General features: G+C 48.3%; 1 protein-coding gene and 1 pseudogene across 1 annotated transcript; one reads left to right on the forward strand and one right to left on the reverse strand.

Moving 5' to 3' along the window:
* Positions 1-15: 15 nt before the first annotated feature.
* MYOZ3 (myozenin 3) lies at positions 16-20,442 on the forward strand. The gene is made up of 7 exons (XM_058281013.2): positions 16-2,498; positions 3,892-3,953; positions 12,591-12,745; positions 13,690-13,743; positions 13,823-13,961; positions 14,362-14,524; positions 18,168-20,442. Exons 2-7 carry the CDS (start codon positions 3,893-3,895, stop codon positions 18,334-18,336), a joined length of 741 nt encoding a protein of 246 aa, XP_058136996.1. The 5' UTR covers positions 16-2,498; position 3,892; the 3' UTR covers positions 18,337-20,442.
* LOC139439862 (cyclin-G1 pseudogene) lies at positions 6,739-7,921 on the reverse strand (annotated as a pseudogene).
* Positions 20,443-21,041: the final 599 nt, after the last annotated feature.

Consider the following 21,041-nt stretch of genomic DNA (forward strand, 5'->3'; position numbering starts at 1 on the left):
ATCTGTGAGGCTCTGGGTGGGTGGGAATGTTTTTGAGACATGAGATAGGAGCTTGGAAAGGAGCAGCCCATGAGGAGAGATGGGAACAATGGAGAAACTTGGGACCAAAAGGAAGTCCCTGGGTTTAAGTCCTTATCCTGTCATCAACTAGCCAGTTGTCCCTGGGCCAGCCTACTTGTCCAGCCCACAGCTTCCTTATCCGTGTAATGAGAGAGTTGCCCTAGGTGATGTTTCCGGGGTGGTACTTCCCAGGCCTGGCCTCAGGGCACTGGAGGGGCTGGGGCCGAGCAGAGGCTGTGCCCTGTGCTCTGGGGCTCCTTCTGTAGGGCAGGGCTCCAGGCCAGCAGGAAATCGTGAGCGCTTAGACAACCCTCATGAGGTCAGAACCCAACCATCAGGATTCCTTCTCTCCTGACAGAATCATTTACACAGAGAGAGGAATTGGGGTCCCACTCCCAGGTGCGACCAGGCCTGCCCTGGGAACATCCTTGGATGGAGGAACCTGAGGGGCAGCCCACAGCAGAACCCAGGCTTCCGTCCTGAGAAGGTGTCAAAGGTCCACCCTTGGGCAGTCTGTATCCACACACAGATACAGATACAGGTGCCCCACCCGGGCCAGGGTGCCCTTGCCGATCCCACCCTTCCCCAGGAGCTGTGGCGTGTGTGCTCTAGCTGGAACTCCTGAGCACAGTATTCCACTGCCCACTGGTCATCTCACGTAGGCCCAGGCTTCTCAGATCAAGTCACCCCAAACTGAATCTGTATCTCCATCCCCTCTCCCATACTGTTCCTTCCCCCTTAGTCATCCAAGCCAAAAACCCGGGAGGTGTCCTTGACATTCCCTCACCTCTCACATCCCATCCACTCTCTCACCAACACCTGGTGATTCTCCAGTACCCCTCCAGTCTTCTCCTCTCCATCTCCTTTGACACTGCCCTTGTCCAGCCACCTGGCCAGTCATCTCTCACCTGGCTACAGTGAAATCCTCCCTTCTAGTCTCATTGTCTCTAGACTTGCCCTCTCCAATCCATTTCCCACACAGCAGCCAGGTATATCTTTGGAAAATGCCAGTCTGTCTACTCCATCCCACTCTCTTAAGCTCTTCAATAGTTCCTCATTGCCCTTTTTTTTTTTTTTTTAAAGCTTTCTCTCTTTCTCTACCCTTCTTCCCCCTGCCTCAGTTGTCTGTTCTATTTGCTGCATGTTCTTCTTTGTCCGCTTCTATCCTTATCAGCGGCACGGGAATCTGTGTTTCTTTTTGTTGCGTCATCTTGTTGTGTCAGCTCTCCGTGTGTGCGGCACCATTCCTGGGCAGGCTGCACTTTCTTTCATGCTGGGCGGCTCTCCTTATGGGGCACACTCCTTGCACGTGGGGCTCCCCTGTGTGGGGACACCCCTGCATGGCACGGCACTCCTTGTGCACATCAGCACTGCGCGTGGGACAGCTCCACAAGGGTCGAGGAGGCCCGGGGTTTGAACCGTGGACCTCCCATGTGGTAGACAGATGCCCTAACCACTGAGCCAAGTCTGCTTCCTTCATTGCCCTTTCTAAAGCACGTTTCCTTTTGAAAAGCCTGCTGTGATCTGGCCCCTACCCTCCCATCTGGCCTCCTGTCTCACCACCGCTCCACACCCACCCTAGCTCCAAGTCTACTGTCCACTTCATTTGTCCCTTGTCCTTGCCTGCACTGCCCTTGCGTCTCCTTCATCCAATGAGCTCCCACTCATGCTTCAGGGCCCAACTCAAATGTCTCCTCCTTTGGGAAGACTTCCCCAAGTCCTGGGCTAAGTTGGTGACACCCTCCCCTGGACTTTCCCAGAGCATTTCCCATGATGCACCGCAAAAGCTTGTTTAGTGGTATGACTCTGGCTTGACTGAGCTACTTGAGAACAGAGGCCTGCCTTATTTATTTTTGGTCTATAAAGACAGGCCCTAAGAATGTGAGAAGGTAGAGGGAGGGAGGGAGAAAGGAAGGAAAGAATAAGTCAAGCAAAGATATTGGGGGACAATTCCTCTATCCATCCATCCATCCATCCATCCATCCATCCATCCATTCAACAAATATTTATTGAATTGAATTTCTACCAGGCACCATTCTAGGCACTAAGAATCCAAGAGTTAACAAACTGAAGTGACCGGCAACTGACTGGTGTATGTATATCAGTGTGTGTGTATCCGTGTGTGTGTGTGTACACAGGCACACAAGCCTTTCTATCTGCAAGGGCCTGCTGCCGGGGCACCTGTCTTCCCCAGGGCCTAGAGCTCTTAGCATCTGGCCCCGGCTCCTGTTGCAGCCTGAAATAAGGCTGTGACCCACGGCAGGGCTGGGAGGATCCTTGTCAGCTGCAGCCAGAGCTGAGTGCAGGACACGCGCTACTCGCTGACCGCTGACCACTGACTGCCGACACAAACACCGACCACTCTCAGCTTCCAGACAGAAGTGTTGACCTTGAGCAGCTGGCACTCTCTCCTAACCTCTGTGGTCCCATCCTTGCAGGTACCAGGGTTCTAGGGGACATTGGGGAGCTGTGGGGAGAGGAGAGAGGACACGAGCCAACTCTCAGAGCACCTTCTCCCCCAAACAGAAGGCCCTGCAGAGGATGTGGGGAGTAGGGACGTGGAAGCCTGGGTCCTGGGTTGAGGAGAGAAAGGCTAAGTTCTAAGTTGCACTAGTTAAGTGGGGAGGGGGTGCCTCAGGTTAAAGGTGGGGGTAGGTAATGGCTCCACTCAGGACTTCAGGATCCTTAGGAAGTAAATAAAAGTAGCTTGCCTGACTGTAAAATGTGGGGCCCTGCCCAGTGTCTGCACTGATCAAGAAAGGAGATCGGTGGGCTGTGGAATCCTAAATGGCCACAGTCAGAGCAGTTCAGCCACCGCATGATCTTCACCCGTGTTTGCACACAGCTTTAGGGGGGTATGTGTCTGCCCTGAAGCCCGTCCAGGGATCTGCATGATCTAGCTCAGCCCCAGAAGGGGAACTGAGGCACAGAGTGGGAGAGCACCTTGCTCAGTTGCAGAGCAAATCAGGGGCAGTGATTAGACTCTAGGTCATCCTGCTCAGCACCCACTGACCCAGGTCCGTGGTGTGGGGATGAGGGTACCGATGCAGGCAGATTGTTTTTCTAAAAGAAGGAGCATAGAGAAACCTGGGCGTACAGGGGCGGGGCTCAGTGTTGAGCAGTCAGTCAGGGAGCTCACGGGTTCTGCCCTTTCTCCTAGTGGCAAGTTAGGGAACCTGTGTTTGGGACCTGCAGGGGTTCTCTGGGACTCGGGACCTCGTTTTATGTGTAAATCTCCTCCATGATCCCTGGAAAGTGCCATGAGATGCAAACGGAGCTAGGAATGAGGGAGAGGAGGAAGCAGCTTGGCCCGGGGATGGGGAGGAGGGGCGATGGTGCGCTCAGCTTTGTGGACCACCTGCACCCGTGAGCCTCAGGGCCATGAACGGGGACAGGAGGGCCTTGCAGACCCCGGTGGAGCCCCAGCCCCCCTCCCTTGCCCTCTGACTTAAACCTCCTACCTCTGTCAGCCTCTGATTATAGTCCTCCTGGGTCAGTAGCTGACAAAGCAGTGCCTGAGAGGCCCCTTCCTCCCCCCTCCTGATGTCCCGGCATCTGCTGTCCCCGTGATCAGGATACGTGGTCCAGAAAAGACCCTGGAGACCACTCCCCCAAGAGAAGGAGCTTCCTTAGCAACACGGCACCTCGAGCACCTCACTAACCCATCCGGGGTGGCAGTCTCGCCCAGGCCCTTCCAGCTCATTCAGGCCTGGCTTGGGCCTCTGGGACGGAACCAGGGTGGAGCGGAGCTGGGGCTGGATGGGGGGGTTGGGTAGTGGACACCAGGAGATGGAGGCAGCCTGGCTCACTCGCGGAATCTCTCCTCTGCAGGATGATTCCCAAGGAGCAGAAGGGGCCAGGGATGGCTGCCATGGAGGATCTCGCAGGACCAGGTAAGGTGGGCCCAGGCCTGCACTTTCTTCAGACGCCAGCGTCTCAGCCCCATACTATGGCCACTCAGCCCTGCTGGCTCCAGGCCCGGGCAAACGAGCGTGAGCTCCCGGCCAGCCCTGGGAGCGCCTGTGGAATGGAACCTCTCACCTCGGCTGGGAAGCCTCCTGGGGCATCGGGAAGGGCCTCTTCCCTGATGTCCCCAGACCCAGGAGCCGAGGGTGAGCCCCGGGCTGAGCCCTCCCCAAAATGACGCTGGCCCGGGCCCCCGCTGAGTCCTCTGCTGAGCCCCGAGCTGAGCCGGAGAGCTCCGGCCCCAGGTCAAGCCCTCACGGTAGCCACATGCTCCCCACACATTTGCCCTCCCTAATTGTAACTGGAGTCTCACAACAACTCACAAGTAAGTAAGATATTATTATCCACCCCCTTTGGCAGATGGAAAAATGGAGGCTCAGAGGAATTAGCTGTCACAATTTTGGTAGGTGGTAGATCTGGGATTTGACCTCAGGTGTCTGTCTCCAGACCACTTCTTTGCTATACGGTTATAAAAACAGTACATCCATGTTATAAAAATTCAGACTAGACAGAAAGGAATGACTTTGAAACTGAAAGCTTCTTACAATGGAACCATCTGGAGATAACCACTGTTCACATATTTGTGTAAACCGTTCTTCTGTTCATATATAAACATATTTATATAAATGCATAAACCCATAGGCTAAATACTAGAAGCTGTGTTTTTTTCACTTGGCGGCATACCACAGACTTCTTGGCATCCGAGTACGGTCTCTAGTCCCACCTCCTCCCCCCAGCATACCTCTGTTTGGATGTATCGTAATTATATTTAACCTTCCCCTAATGGTGGTCATGAAGGTTTGCCTTAGGTTGGGCCTTTGAAGGGGAAGCAGAGGATTCTGGTGCATATGACTTGTTGAGAGAATCTTTTCAAGAGAAGGGGAGTGAGGGAAGCAGAAGAGGGCAGAGGAAACTGCTGAGCGAGGAGGTGGGCTCAGCTGTAGTCCAGGTTCAGTGTGATCCGGTGGGGGCTCTGTGAACTGCATCGCAGAATGCATCCCTTCTGAGGTGAGGCGGATGCAGCTGCTTCCATTCAGCTGAGCAAGTCTCTGCAGGAGGGGGCAGCTGTGAACACTTAGCCTGTGGGAAGGGGCATTGAGCAGCATCCACGCCAAGACTGACCCCCATCCTCACAATTACACCCCCACTGCCATGCAGGCCCTTGTACATTCATCTTTGGGCTTGCTTGTTCAACTTTTTCCCTAAGAATGAGTTTTCAGAAATGCAATTGGTTTTATTGATGGCTTTTTTAAAAATACTGAGTTCAGTTCAGGATAGTATTTGAAAATATGAGGCAAAAGGACTTTTATTCTGTATTTAGGTACAAATAGTCTTTCATATATTAAACTACACAATACAATTTCTTGTTAAAGAAATAGAAAGCAAGGCAAACAATCTAGTTCTCCTCCCTATGTCCCATAATTGCTCATTGCTTCCTTGTAATATAGTTAAATTTGTTCCTCTGTCCATTTTCTTTTAGTACCAAACATAGTGGTAATTGTTAGGTTACTTCTGCCAACTCAAAATTAACACTGATGTATTCAAAATATGGAAATGTATCAGCTATTTGGGAAAACTGAAAAGCTATCCATAAACATAGTTTACAAAAGTTAGGTATAATTTTAGGTATTACTGTGGTTCTTCGGTTTACTTTTCATTTTATATATATACATAACATGATATCAAAAGTAAATCTGAAGTGGTTACGGCCATTCAGGATGGAGTCAGGCTACACATTTGCACTGAGTGACTGCTAACAACACTGTAATACTGTAAACCGCGTTACATTCCCTGACTTACATGGGAAATCCTGAACACTGCCAATCATATGGGTGCCTACTTATTTAAGACTTTGTTTTGGCATAGTATGGGTATAACTGAAATTAGTCTCAAAATTCTCAATTAGGGAATGGCAATTTTACCAAAACAGTCCATGGTGAAAACTTCTAGAGCGTTAAATCTAGCAGGTACTTCCTTTGGTGGGGTAAAGCAAGGTTTTGGAGTGCTAATTTATTTTTATTATTAATACAAGAGAGACTAATTTCCTCGATGGGACTAGATTGAGGCAGAAGATTCTGCATAAAAATTTTATGATGGATATAAACATCACCTGTGTTCTAGAAAAAATACTAACAATAACAATGAATTTGCCAAGCTTACCAAGTCTATGTTTTTACCTTATATAAAATGCCCTCAGATTTAAACGTAATTGTCATGTAGCAATAATCCTACATCTCTGGATTTTCTACCACCTGGCATTATGAAACCATTTATACTGCCTAGAACAGTAATTTGTTATGCCTGAAAAGTGCACATGTGAAATAATTGGTTTTGATGTAAACTTCACAATTTAAAAAGCATGCTTAAGATGATTAAGTAGGCTACCACTTTCAATACCACCTAAATATAACATGTTGATCCAATATAGATATTTGGATCAATGTTAGAAATGAAGATTCCATTTAACTTCCTAGGCTTGCCATTAGTTTCATGCTTTAATTTGTAGGCTTATCAGATGAATTAATATCTAAACATAATTTTACCATAGCATAATATGAAGCAGGCAGTTCTCCCAAGTCTGAGAATATCAATATTAACCTAGTTGTGATGTTTTGAGGCTTCACAGTTTAAACCTATTTCACTAATGAATCCATTGCTCGGCGCTGTGAAGAAAGGCTTCAAAGAAGAGACTTTGTTCCTGTAATAATCCGATTAAGGAAATGTTTCAGGAATTGTTGGGAGGTGGGTGATTCTGTGGTAACTATTCTTCTGCCCTGCAGTACACCCCGAAACAATCCATTTCAGCTTCTGAGCATTTGGTTTGGAACACATGTTTGATGAGTGTTTGGTTAAACGCTTGGATACAAGCTCTTGCCAGAAGATCAAATCTCTGCCATCTCTCCTGGAATGTTTCTGAAGACATTCTACTCCTTGTGTTAATTCTACACACTTCTGTGCTTGAATCTCCAACACAATGATAGATAATGCCAACACCAAAGGCTTATTAGATTTAGAAAATATGATCCTGCAGTGACATGCCTGAAGTTGATCTTCTGGCCTTTAAAAATTAAGGCAATTTTTCCTTTTCCAACACAAAATTTTCCATTCCAATCAAGTATGAAACTGTGAACTTATACTGGCTTTTAAGTCAGTTGCCAGTGGGACATTCTTTTCCTCTTCAATTGATTTTCTAGCCAAATAGTAGCTCAAACCAACACAGCGAAGGTGCTTGTGCTGTACCTTGAATGTGATAGTGGCCCCCCAGCGGGAATCCCCCTCCCCAGGCCTGCTCACGCCTCACCCCACGGTATGAGATCCAAGAGGCCTACAAGCTGTGGGGACCCAGGGACAAGAGGGGAGAGGCCAGTAAGGGGAGACATCCTGGGTGGACTTTCTGTAGCTCCTCAAGATGAAACTGTCCTCGGTCTGGGTCAGCTCTGAGCAGCTGTCCATTTTCTTTTGAACCCACCCAGCAGGAATCTAACTGCTAATATTTAGTGTGTCTTCCTGTAGACTTTTTAAATGCACACACAAGCATATTTATTTTATTTTTTAATATACAAGTGTAATCTTAGGATACATATTTTTCTGAAATTTACTTTTTTTTTCCTCTTAACCAACAGTGGATTTCTTTCTAGTGCTAGCATGTAGCAGGTGCTCTATGCTCCATACATATGTGTTGAAAGAATGAAACCAATTCAACCTCCCTTTTTCTAAGACTGCTTAGTATTCCATTGTACAGAACGAGTCAGAACCCTTGGTGGGCCCTCATCTGTGCCTGGTAACCACATCCATTTCCCTTGCCCATTCGCTCTCCCATACTGCTCTCCTAGATGACTTTGTCCACCCTTCTCATCTTCCTCCAACCTCCAATACCTCACCCCTCCTTGTCCATCTTCACTCTCAGCTAATGACCTTGTTTCTTATTTCACTGAGAAAAATGAAGTAACCAAAAGAGCACTTCTGCACACCCCTGTCTGCCATACCTGTTCACTTGTTTGCTGTCTGCAGTTTTCCGTTTTCCTTCCTAATATGTTGGATGAACTCTCCTTGCACCTGTTTGAAGCCAACCCGTTTAGCGCTGGATGCTCCCCTGTCCCCCTGCTCAAGCAGAACTGAGCACTTCTCACCTCTCTCTACTGCTTTGTTCGTTTTTCCCATCTGCTTATATATTATGCTGTTATTTTTTCCCTCCTGAAACAAAACAAAACAAAATCCTCTTGACTGCTCAGCTGCCTCCAGCTATGCTACTTCAGAGGCCAATTCCTCCAAGGAGTTGTCTATCCTTCATTTCCATCCTCTCTTCCTCTCTTTGACGACAAGTTCCAAGAAACACCAAAGTAGAGGGTACATAACCCCATGGCCCCTTTTATCCCTGGATCATTTCCAAGCAAATCCCAAACAGCATGTCATTTCATCCCCCAAATACCTCAGAGTGCATCAAAAATAAAAAGGACATTTCCTTACATGACCAGATACTAGCACACCAAACAAAAGTATCAATAGCTATTTAGTACCATCAAATAATCCCATATTCAACTTTCTCCAATTTCTATGCAATGTCTTTTTACAGTTGTTTTTTTTTCCCTCAGGGTCCAGTCAAGAACCATTGTTTTTATTTAGTTGTTAAGTGTCCTATAATCTTAAACAGTCCTTCCTCCCCCTTTCCACCTCATTAAGTTGTTTGAAGAAACCAGGCTAGCCGTCCTGTAGAATGCTTGCTCATGGTGTGGTGAAGCTTGTTCCTCTGTACATTTTCTTTTGAACCCACTCTAATCACACTTCCACAGCCAAATACTCCACAGACTGCTATTGTGAATATTGCCAATGGCGCCATGTGTCTAAATATAATGTTCAGTTCTCAGTCATCATTTTACTTGACAGATCAGCGACATTTGACTCATGCCATCTTCCCTGACATGCATTCATCTGGTTTCCAGGACTTTACCGTCCTCTGATGGCCTCCTGCCCAGGCTCCAAGGCTGGCCCTTCCTCATCTGCTCAGTCTAAATGTTGGAGTGCTCGGTCTCTGGACCTCTTCTCCATGTCGTCTCACTTCCTTGGTGATCTCATCCAGGCTCCCAGATTAAAATACTATTTATGGGCTTATGATGCCCCAATTTTTATCTCCATATCAATTCTCTCCTATGAATACCAGGCTCAAATCCAACTCCCTCCTCAGCATGTCTACTTGGAGATAAACAGGGCTTCTCAAACTTAATATGCCCAATTTTGGAGACAATTAGAAGAATTTGAATATGGACTAGGTATTAGATCAAACAAAATTTGTTTACCTGTAAAGACAGAGATGATTAATTGATTAAAAAAAAACAAGTTAAGAAGCACGTATGCTATGGTTTTGGTTAAACAATCATGATTCTTTTGTGGTGATGAAAAAGGGTTTTTTTTAATTTGAAGATTTATTTTTATTTTATTTCTCCTCCCTCCCTCCCTTCATTGTCTGCTCTCTGTGTCCATTTGCTGTGTGTTCTTCTGTGTCTGCTTGTATTTCCCTTAGGCAGTTCTGAGAACCACTCCTGGGACCTTCTGAAGTGAGAGAGAGGCGATCATTCTCTTGCACCACCTCAGCTCCCTGGTCTGCTGCATCTCTGATTATCTCTCCTCTGTGTCTCTTTTTTGTTGTGTCATCTTGCTGCTTCAGCTCTCCACATGGGCCAGCACTCCTGCATGAGGCAGCACTCCTGCAGGGGCCAGCACTCCACGTAGGCCAGCTCATCACACAGGCCAGCTTGCCTTCACTAGGAGGCCCTGGGTATTGAACCCTGGACCTCCTACATGGTAGATGGGAGCCCAATTGCTTGAGCCGTATCCGCTTCCTGATGAAAAAGCTTTGAAACTAGAGAGATGGTAGTTGCATAGCATTGTAAATGTACTAAATGCTAATGAATTGTACAACTTAAAATGGTTAACTGTATGTTATGTGAGCTTCACCTCAATAAGTAAATTCATATATGAATATATAGTTCTTGGAAAAGGTATGAAAGGATATACACTAAGGTGTGAATGGCAGTATTCTCTGGGTATTTTTATTTTCCTTTATTCTTATTTGTATTTTCTAACTATCTTCAATGCACGACTATTTTGTTTTTATAATAAAAATGCTATTTTAAAATAAAACAGGTAAGCAAATGTTGTTCAAGTGATAGAGCTTCCACCGACCATCTGAGAGGACCCAGGTTCGATCCCTGGGGCCTCCTGGTGAAAAAGAAGAGAAAATGTGTCTGCATGGCAAGCCAGTGCCCATGTGAGTGCCTGAGTTGTAAGCCAGTGCCCATGCAAGTGAGTCACACAGCAAGATGATGACGCTTCAAAAAAGAGAGACAAGGGGAGAGTCAAGGTGAACTACAGCAGAGACCAGGAACTGAAGTGGTGCAATTGACAGGGAACCTCTCTCCATAACGGGGGTCTTCAGGATCAAATCCCAGTGAATCCTAGAGGAGAGAAAGTGAGAAGAAAAGACAACACAGACAGCAAAAACAGCAAGGCAGGAGGAGGGGAAGGGAGAAAAATAAATAAGATCTTTTTAAAAATTAAAAAAACAAAAAAATTAAAAGAACACATATCTAAAATCAGACTCCTGATCTTTCCCCAAACCTCCTCCCCCAGGCTTTCCCATCTCAGCAAGTGGTTCAGACCAGATCTTTTTTTTTTCTTTTTTTAAAAATAATTTTATTTTTTTAATTCATTTTTTAAAAATATTACATTCAAAATATATGAGGTCCCCATTCACCCCCACAGCCCCCACCCCACCACTCCCCCCACAGCAACACTCCCCCATCATCATGACACATCCATTGCATTTGGTGACTACATCTCTGGGCATTGCTGCACCTCATGGTCAATGGTCCACATCATAGCCCACACTCTCCCACGTTCCATCCAGTGGGCCATGGGAGGATCTACGATGTCCAGTAATTGTCCCTGCAGCACCACCCAGGACAACTCCAAGTCCCGAAAATGCCTCCACATCTCATCTCTTCCTCTCATTCCCTGCACCCAGCAGCCACCATGGCCACTTTTTCCACACCGATTCCATGTTTTCTCGATTACTAACCACAATAGTTCATGAATAGAATATCAGTAAGTCCACTCTAATCCTTACTGTATTCCTCCATCCTGTGGACCTTGGATTGGTTGTGTCCATTCCACATCTATGTCAAGAGGGGGCTTAGATTCCACGTGGATACTGGATGCAATCCTGCTTTCAGTTGTAGGCACTCTTGGCTCCATGGTGTGGTGGTTGACCTTCTTCCACTCCATATTAGCTGAGTGGGGTAAGGCAATAAACCAGAGTGTAGGAGCTGAAGTCTGTTGAGGCTCAGGGCCTGGCTATCATGTTGTCAGTCCAGAGATTCGGATCCCCTAGATATATCTTAAACCCCAGCCCCAACTACAATTCTGGTAAAGTAACAGGAAAGCCTTGTGAAAAGAGATCACATCTGAGTCCAGCTCCATCATGCAGAAACACCAACTCCAAAGAAGGGCCACCTGAATTGGCACTGAACTACATCTGCCATGACCATAAATCCTGTGGGTCTCTTTAGCCCTCAGAAGAACCAATACTTGGGGTTGTATCTACTTTATCTGTCTCTGAGACTCTGCTCAGGTGTGCATAAGGGCAATCCTTCTGATAACCTCCAGACTCTTTTTTAGAGACTCATAGCCATATAAACTCATTTGTCCTTTCCATTTCCCCCTTATTTTAGGTCAAAAAGCATTTTTAACTCCTGTTATTATATGTAGACAGTGATATTCTGCTGGTCTGAGTTGAAACTTTTATTCAAGGTCATTTTCTAGTTACGTCATCAGCTGGTACTTGGTAGTGATCCCTCAGCACCAGGGAGGCTCATCCCTGGGTGTCATGTCCCATGCTGGGGGGAAGGCAGTGCATTTACATGCTGAGTTTGGCTTCGAGACTGGCCACATTTGAATAACATGGAGGCTCTCAGGAGGGAACTCTTAGGCACAGTGCTGCTCTAGGCCTTGTTCTTATTTCAGGTGTATAGGCTCACAAGTATAGTCATTAATATCAGGGGCTCACTGTTGGACCCTCATTCCTTCCTGGTCCTTACCCTTACACCCGGGGGACTGCCGCTGCTCCCCTAGGGACCATGACAGAGCCCCCCGGCCAGGAATCCAGCACCCCCCAGCTGTTGTTTTTGTAGTCATCCTTGACTCCTCTCTCTCTCTTACCTCACATTCCCATGGCTATCCTTTAAAAGATGTCTAGAAGCTGAGCATTGCTCACTGCCCCACCACTACAGGCAAACAACTGCATGGGAAATTCATGGACTAAATGCAAATGGCCACTGACCTTCTGAACAGTGCTCAACCTTACTGAGCATCAAAAATGTTCAAGTTAAACTGTAAGGTGTCATTTCTGCCCATCCAGTGGGCAGAGCTTCCAAAGAATGGTAACACCCAGTGACAGCAAGTGTGGAGAGAAACAGGCATTCTCACACATGATGCACGATGCCGTGAGGGCCATGCCCAGAGCGTTTCTGGGTTTGGGTTCTAAGAGGTAGCTCCACCTCTCCCGGCAGTCCCTTCCCTGGACCTGGGCAAGAAGCTGAGTGTGCCCCAGGACCTGATGATGGAGGAGCTGTCACTACGCAACAACCGAGGCTCCCTCCTCTTCCAGAAGAGGCAGCGCCGCGTGCAGAGGTTCACCTTTGAGTTCGCAGCCAGCCAGCGGGCGGTGAGTGGGCCTCCACTGTGCTCATGGGGAAACTGAGGTTGAGAGTGCCAGTGGCTAGCCTAAAGTCACCCAGGGAGCCAGGCCAAGGACTTCTAGCCTCTGCATGTCCCCCAGTCTCCACTGGGGAAGGTTTTAACAGTGTCATCAGACTAAGCCTCTGCCTTGCTGTATGAGCCCAGTTTTCTTTCTCGAAGGCATCTTTGCCCAGATACAAAACTTAAAGTGGACTTGATGTGATGACTGTTGGGTGAAGGGGCTCTGGCTCACACAAAATGTGCTGAAGAATATTCATGTGCTCTGGGCTGAATTTGCAGCAAGCCATATTTAGGTTAGACTTGAACTTGATCTAAGATGTAAAACACAGAATGTCTTTTTCTCTTCTTCCCACTGAAAGAAGAAAAAGGCCATGGGACAGTCTGGTGGCAGAGAAAGAAAACAAGGCGACAGGCAGTCTGAGGTCCTCATGAAGTCGGGAGCGTTGCACCCCCTGCTCGGCTCGACTTCTGAGCTAACCAGGGAAGCAACTGAGAGGAGGTGACTAGGCAGAGTAAACAAAGAAGGCAAACATCTCCCTTTGTTCTGTGCTGTACGTAGCCATAGCAAAGCGCTTTACATGTATCATCCCATAAATACTCTTAGAGCCCTATGAGGTAGATTTTATTACCCCCATTTTATAGAGAAGGAAACTGAGGCTCAGGGAGGTTAACTCTCTTGCCCAAGGTCAATATTACAATAACAGTTAACATCCATGGAGTATTTTTTCTGTTCCAGGTGCTGGGTTTAGTGCTGTACACTATTCACTCACCCTTCCAAAAATTCCCCTGGAAGTGGGTGCTAGGATTTTGCCTTTTTTTTTTTGGCGGGGACAGCTGGAGGGGGCAGGTACCCTCAGCCCTTGTCCTGACTGAGCCACCCTGTGATTTGCTCTCCTCTGCCCATCCCAGACGGTGGTCCGAAGCCCCATGGGGAAGGTTACTGGAACGGAAGAGCCGAGGACGGTAAGCGTGGAGGGAGGCATGGCAGAGGCGCATGGGGTGCGGCCGTCCGCCGCCCCTGAGCCCGCACCCCTGTGCCCAGGTTGTCAACGGCCCCGAGGCGCAAGAGAACTACCGCTCGGAACTTCAAGTCTTCCCTGGAGCGTCAGGGGGCCCGAAGGACGCCCGCCCTACAGCCGCCCGGGAGGAGAGCGCCCGCAGCCCTAGCACCCTGGCACCGGGTGAGTGGCCCCCGAGAGGGGATCAGAGCAGCAGGCGGGGAGAGTAGGTGTCTTCGACTGCTGAGCAGGCAGAAATCTCAGAGATCCTCTAGTCCATCCCCCTCCCCAATATCCAACGGAACACTGAAGCCCAGAGAGGTACAGTCATGCCACCAACGACACACAGCACGTCAGAATAGAACCAAGACAAGAAACCTCCCTCGGATCTCCCAGCTCCTCACCTGCAGTCGTCCTCCAGTTTTCTGGAATGAGGAAGGGTCCCCTTTGCTGGCCAACTTTGGTGTCCCATCTCCCCACTCACCCCTTTCCTAGGTGGGCATGGGAGTGGGGGCTGAGGGAGAAAGGAGCTGAGGTGCCACCCCACCCCCCCAGCCTCCAATGCGTCCTTCTCCACCTCCAGGCTACGCGGAGCCCCTGAAGGGCGTCCCACCTGAAAAGTTCAACCACACAGCCATGCCCAAGGGCTACCGCTGCCCGTGGCAGGAGTTTGTCAGCTACCAGGACTACCAGAGCGACCACCGAAGTCACACCCCCAGCCTCGCTGAGTACCGCAATTTCAACAAGTAAGGGGGGACAGGGCGGCTGGGGAAGAGGGCAGGGGGGTGCGCGGGGAGCCAGTCAGAACCGCAGCAGTAGCCTGCAGCTACCGAGCACTTCCCACGTGCCAGGCTCAATCCTGAACAGCTTATACACATTTACTGATCTCCTGCTAGAACAGTGCCTCAGCACACAGTAGGTGCTCAATAGATGCATGCGGGATGAATGCATGAATGTGCCACACATTACGGTGGATCCTTGCCCCAGGGATCCAGGGTGCAGCAAGTACTACAATCTTTCCTGTTTTGCAGATGAAGAGACTGAGGCTCAGGAGTATCAAACAACTTGTCCAAAATCACAGTGTGAGGAAGCAGCGCGGGGCGGGGATTCAAGTCTAGGTTTCTGTGCCTCCGGAGCCCAGGTTCTTGGGCTTACTGCCACGTGCAGTGATGCACCTCTTTAATGGGCATCATGTTCCTGTCCCTTCTTGGGTGGGGTCCCCAGATCTCAGCAGTCCGAGGCCAGCGCAGGCTTTTCCTCACTTTTATCAATGGTCTAGAAGAGGCCTGGAAGGTGGCTTTGGGGCTTCTCCTAAGTGGGGAGTGGCAGTGAAACACTGGGGGCCAGAGCTGAGAGCCACAGAGGAGCGGCTTGTCCTGGTTTAGAGTGTGGTCCTTAACACGGGCTCAGATGCAGACTCCACGCCTGGCTGTGTGGCTGTGGGCAAGTGACCATTGCTAAACCCCCATTTCCCCACCTGTCCAAGGGGGCTAGTAGAGTCCCCCCTTCATCAGATTGCCATGAGGCTCACAGGAGGTGCCATAGTTTCTGGCAAGTAGTACGCTCCCAATAAATGGCAGCTCTTATTATTATTTTTTATTATTACTTTTTCACAGACTGAAATCATGGTTGGAAAAGCTAATAGAGGAGAATTTGAAAGGGATAAAATTAATGTTCTACCCTGGTAGCCTGAAAACAAACCACAGGAATCAAGAGAGAGCTCGGCACTGGAGCAAAGCCTCGGGGTGGGGGCTACATTTCAGCCGCATCCCACTTCCTCGGGCTGATGCTGTTTCTGGAACTGCTCCTCCCGCGGGGACCGCATTCAGTGAGGAGGAGGCTCGGCAGGGAGGACACCAAGTCTAGCTCTTCTGGCACCTGCTCAGATGACACATGGAGACTGTGTCTGTCCGGCAGACAGACAGATGGGCACCAGGACCTGGCTAGGCCTGGAGATCAGGTGCTAGTAGGAGTGCTGCAGAGCTGGACTGGTCAGCCGTGGGAAGAAATGGCTCAGGAGGGACACGGCCAAACGACCAGGAAGGCCCAGACGGGAAGCCTTGGGCCCAGCAGGCCATGTGCAAGCCACGAGCCGTGGCGGACCCTCGGGTGGTCCGGGCCAGGCAGGTCTGCCCTCTTTCTCCTGGGGCCCTGAGGCCCCGTCTGCCCAGCGATTTAAAGCCCACCGCGGGCCTTCGGTCCTGGCAATCAGCTTCCAGCAGGCCAGCTCGGGTCCAGCTCCCATCCGGCTCGCACCTCCCGCCTGGCAGGCTGAGGCACACTGCCACCAGCAGGAGGAGGGTTTTGGGGACCCCTAGCACCGACCCCTCTTGGGGCAACTGAGGCATAGAGAGGAGGAAGAGCAGTACTGGCCTAGTGGGCTCAGCACCCAGGGCCGTGCGCTCCCAGTCAAGGGCCCAGCTGTGAGGCCTGCTGGGGTTGGAAGCTGCCCAGCCCGTTCCTGCTGCCAAAGCCGGGGTGGTCCACGCAGGAGGCTTTCCTGGCTGGAACCCAGGCCCTGGCCCAAGCACTGCCCCCTTCCCACTGCCCCCAGGCTGTGGAGATAAGAATGCTTTTTATTTTTATTAAAATCTAAAAATCGTTTTAAAAGCGCCTAAGTATATTCTATTTTTGAAAAGATCTGGCAGTTACAGGAAAAAGAGTCAGGCACTTTTGTCCATTATCCTCCAATCCCACTTCCCTCCCCAGAAGTAACACTGTTGCCAGGTGGCTATGCATGTTTTCAGAACTTTTGGAAGGGGCAGCTATACACCGAAAGGGGATATAGCATGTGTACATGGGTGTGTTTTAATATTTTGCATTTCATTCTGTTAACTTGCTTTTTTAAAATTCAACATTATGGTTTTGACATCTACCCTACTTGACACATGTAGATCTAATTCATTCCTTTTAAATTGCTATAGTCTGACCTGTGAACGTACTACATTTGTTTTGTCCATTCCTCTGCAGAGGGACTAACAGGTTGTTTCTAGGTCTTTGCCAGAGCCGTGCTCACACCTGCCTTTTGCATACATGCACCTGCTTCCCGGAGCTATTCGCCTAGAGGTGGAGTTGCTTTGCTGGGTGGGAGGGTTTACACATTTTCAGGTTAAAAATTCCTGCCAAAACTGATGATAGCACAACTCTGTGAACATAATTAACAACACTGAATTGTATATGTGAATGTCGTTAAAAGGGGAAATATTAGGTTGTACGTAAGTCACTAGAATAATTTTTTTTAGAATAGGACTTTACAATACAGTGAACCCTACTGTAAATACTGGACCATAGTTAACAGTAGAATTATAAAAATGTTCTTTCATGAATTGTAGCAAATGTACCATGCTAAAGCAAAGTGTTATAACTGTGGTATATAGAAACTCTGCATGCTTTTCTGTAAACCTACAACTTCTATAATAATAATAATAAAATGTTTTTAAAGAAACTGCCCAAAACAGAACAAAGCAAAATCCTGCCAAATTGTCCTCTAAGCAGTACCAGTTTACTCCAAGTTTTCTAGGGCTGCTAGAACAAATTACCACAAACAATGTGACTTAAAACAACAGAAATTTTTTCTCTCGTGGGCCTGGACCTTAAAAGTCCAAAATCAAGGTTCAGCAGGGCCAGGCTCCCTCGAGGCTTTGGGGAAGAATCCTTCCTCGCCTCTTCCTCACTCCTTGGTTTGTGGCAGCTTAAACTCTCCACCTCTGGTGTCACATGGCCTTCTTCCCTGCGTGTCTCGGTGTCTTCTTGTAAGTTATAAGGACACCCTGATCCAGTATGACCTCATCTTAACTAAGTACATTTGCAAAGACCCTAATTTCCAAATAAGGTCACATTCTGAGACTTCAGTGGACATGAATCTTGGAGGGACACTATTCAGCCCAATATAGTCTCAGATGTGCAGTAGGTGAGTGACACTTTGCCCCCACCATCGCACTGACTTTGCTCCATTATCAGATTCTTTCATTTGCCATTCTACTGGGTGAGAAGTGGCATGCCCTTGTAGAAATTTGTATTTCCTTGATTCTCAATGCCTTTTCTAATCCTCCCTTCTCTCTCCATGACAAGTAGAAGGCAAAACTCTAACTTCCAACTCTACTCCCTTGTAGGACTTATTTAAGGGAGACTATAGAGTTTTGCCTAGGACAATCCAGTTATAACTGAAAATTTCAGTGCTATCCCTAAGCAACAAGCCATGCCCATAAGGGCCATTCTTGGGAATTGGCAGAGCTGGAGAGACCTGTCCAAGGTAGTACAAAACCTTGCTGCATAGAAAGGGAAACAGGCAGAGTGGCAGGGAAGGGGTCACATTCAGTGACCCACATGTCAGTGTTCCACCATCCCCTTCCACACAGCTCACCTCTTCTTCTGCTCTTCTTTCCCCAGGACCCCAGTACCCTTTGGAGGGCCCCTCTTTGGGGAGACCTTCCCCAGAGCAGACACCCCCTTCATCCCGGAGCCCCCCAGTGGCTTGGAACTCCTCCGCCGCAGACCCAACTTCAACAGAGTGGCTCAGGGCTGGGTCCAAAACCTCCCGGAGTCTGAGGATTTGTAGCCCCAGCCTGAAGCATCAATTCCCCAATCTTGGGATTTGGGGAACACCTAGAGCCAAGACTTGCAAACGGGGCTTCACAGTGCACAAAGGGCCTTCACACACGAAGCCTCATTTCAAATTGCCTGAAAAGTCACCAAGATCAGGTGGCCCCAGCAGTGTCTGTGCTTCAGAATCACCTGGGGGTCTTGTTTCAAATATGGATTTCTAGCCTGCCCTAGACTTGCAACTCCTGAAAATCCCAGGTTAGAGAGTCTATATTAGTAACCTGTACTCCCAAGTGATTCCAGGGTAACTTGTCCACTGCTTGTCCTTTAGGAGTCCAAACCACTGATGGACTCCACTCCATGCCTCCTCTTCTGCCCGCCCAGTACTACAGCTTCTTCTCCTCTAGTAACGGAGCTCACTGGCAGCCTGTCTGCCTTGGCATAATTGAAAGGTTTTTCTTTTACTGAAATGCAATCATTCGCTGTCCATCTGTTCATGCTGTAAACGGTTACTTAGCACTCACTGTGTGCTAGACACTGTGCTGGCTCCTGGGAGTGTGTGCTGAGCGAGCCCAGACCCTGCCCTGGTGGAGGGAAAGGTAGTGGGGAAGGATTTGTAAAATATTATATCACCTAAACTCCCTTATAGCATGCTAACTGACGACTGAGGAACAAAGCAATGCAGAGAAGGAAGTCTCAAAGCCAGGGTGGGTTGTGGAGTTCAGAGAAGGTTCCCAGAGGATTTGAGTGGGGTCTTGGAAGACAGGTGCAAGACTTGCAGGGGAAGAGGGAGTGGCGGGGAGGGAATTCCTAGCCACTGGAGCGGCATGTGCAAAGATGAGGAATTGTGCCCAGGTGCAAGGTGTACTGGAGAAGGGAGAGGGTGGTGTTAGGGAGTCGGTGAGGGCTAGAGTAGGATGGGCTTTATTAAGGAATTGGGGGAGTTTTCAAGCTGGAGAGTGAGGTTGCTTTGTGGGAAACAGAGAAGCCAGGAAGACTCAACGAATGGACTAGGTAGGTGGCCATGAGGCAGGTAAGAAGGGACTGCCTCCCACCTGCCATTCTGAGCAGGTCCCAGGGTAGAGCTTGGCCTAGACCCATCCAGTAGTGGAGGACTCCACTCTGGCTCATCGGGGAAAGGAGAGAAACGAATGCCTCTCAGTCCAGATGTGATGATGACAGTGATGATGGTGGTGGCTGCCTTTCATTGAATGCCTCAGTGCTTTGTCTGAATAGATTCTAATCCCAGTATTACCCCGGGAGAAAGGTATGGTCATCCTCATTTCACAACTGTGGAGACAGAGGTTCAAAGGGGGAAGTGACTTGTCAGAGATGGACAAAATGGGAATCTGATTCCAATGGGTAGCTCTTCACTGCACTGGGTGGCCAAACCAATGCCTGCTCACTCTGGAATCACCTAAACGTGGTCACCCACCTGAGAGTTTAGGGGTTAAGAATGCAGGCTCAGGAGTCAGTCTGGGTGGGATGGGCTCTGACTCTTCTGCTGCTAGCTGTGTGACTGTGGACAAGTCATTTCACATCCCGGCCTCTGTAAGAGGAAGGCAAGAATAGATGCTCCTTTCTAGGTTTACTGTGAGCACAGTGCAGGACACATAAATATGGACTTGATCACGTTAGTCTTATGCAACTACTGCTCTGGACTGGAAAAGATGTTCTTGCAATGTATGCTGCTTGAGAAGCAGGCTGCTAAGCTACCGTTGGGGATCAGTAAAACTGAAACCTGAAAGAAAGCCTCTGACCACTGTAGGGGTCCCTTTGTACATGAATTACGGATCTCCTTCCCCCTGCCTCTCTCGCTGTCTTGAGGAGGCCAGAAAGGTCTGTCTGGTTTCGGGGATGGATGGGATAGCCACTGCCTTGTCCAGCAGCCTGACTCTTAGAATTGCTTTCCATGGATGTGTTCTCTTGAATTTGGGGGCAGCCATTTAAAGTCATGTCCCCAGGAGCTGGAGACCAGTCATTAAAGTATCTGTAACATAAAGGAGAGATCCTCCGTGCCTTGCGTTTTCTCTGCTGTGTTGCTCTGGAGCCACTGGGCCCAGAAGAGGAGTGTCTGGTGGAGAGCATGCTGCACCCAAAAGCAAATCCTTATCCCTTTCTTCTTCTTCTTAATGTGATTTTTGCTGATGTTGTTTAAAAAAAAAAAAAAAGAGCAAGAGAAAGACTGTTTATTCCAAAATTGAAATATAGGCATAAACAAAGGAGTAAAATGCAGAAGTATCTGCCCACATATCTCCCCCCATACACACACATAGACCTTCCCACCTTCCTGCATTCCACCCCATTCCCACAAACTGATAAGAGTCTCGTCTTTCCAGGATGATTTGCAAGGATAAATATTTAACATGTATACAGATGCATAGGTACATAGGAATATTTTTATTTTAATGGGATCGTACTATATATATTGTTTTGTATCTTGCTTTTTCATTTAACAAAAAGTAAAATTTGGATTATGTAAAAGCAGGTCATTAGCCTTTTATGCAATTTGGGGACCTAACGAGGCCTACATAGAAAGCTCTATATTTTTGCCTTTTTTGTTCTTTACATATATGAAATATTTCAGTGATATGAAAATGAAAAGGACTGAGAATAGAACATTGAGAAACTTGACTTAAGACGTTACAGCAAGAACATGAATGAACTGTAGCTACATGCAACATCATAGATGCATCTCACAAACATAGTGGTAAGCAAAAG

Source organism: Dasypus novemcinctus, chromosome 2 (genome assembly GCF_030445035.2).
Source record: "Dasypus novemcinctus isolate mDasNov1 chromosome 2, mDasNov1.1.hap2, whole genome shotgun sequence".
Classification (NCBI taxonomy): domain Eukaryota; kingdom Metazoa; phylum Chordata; class Mammalia; order Cingulata; family Dasypodidae; genus Dasypus; species Dasypus novemcinctus.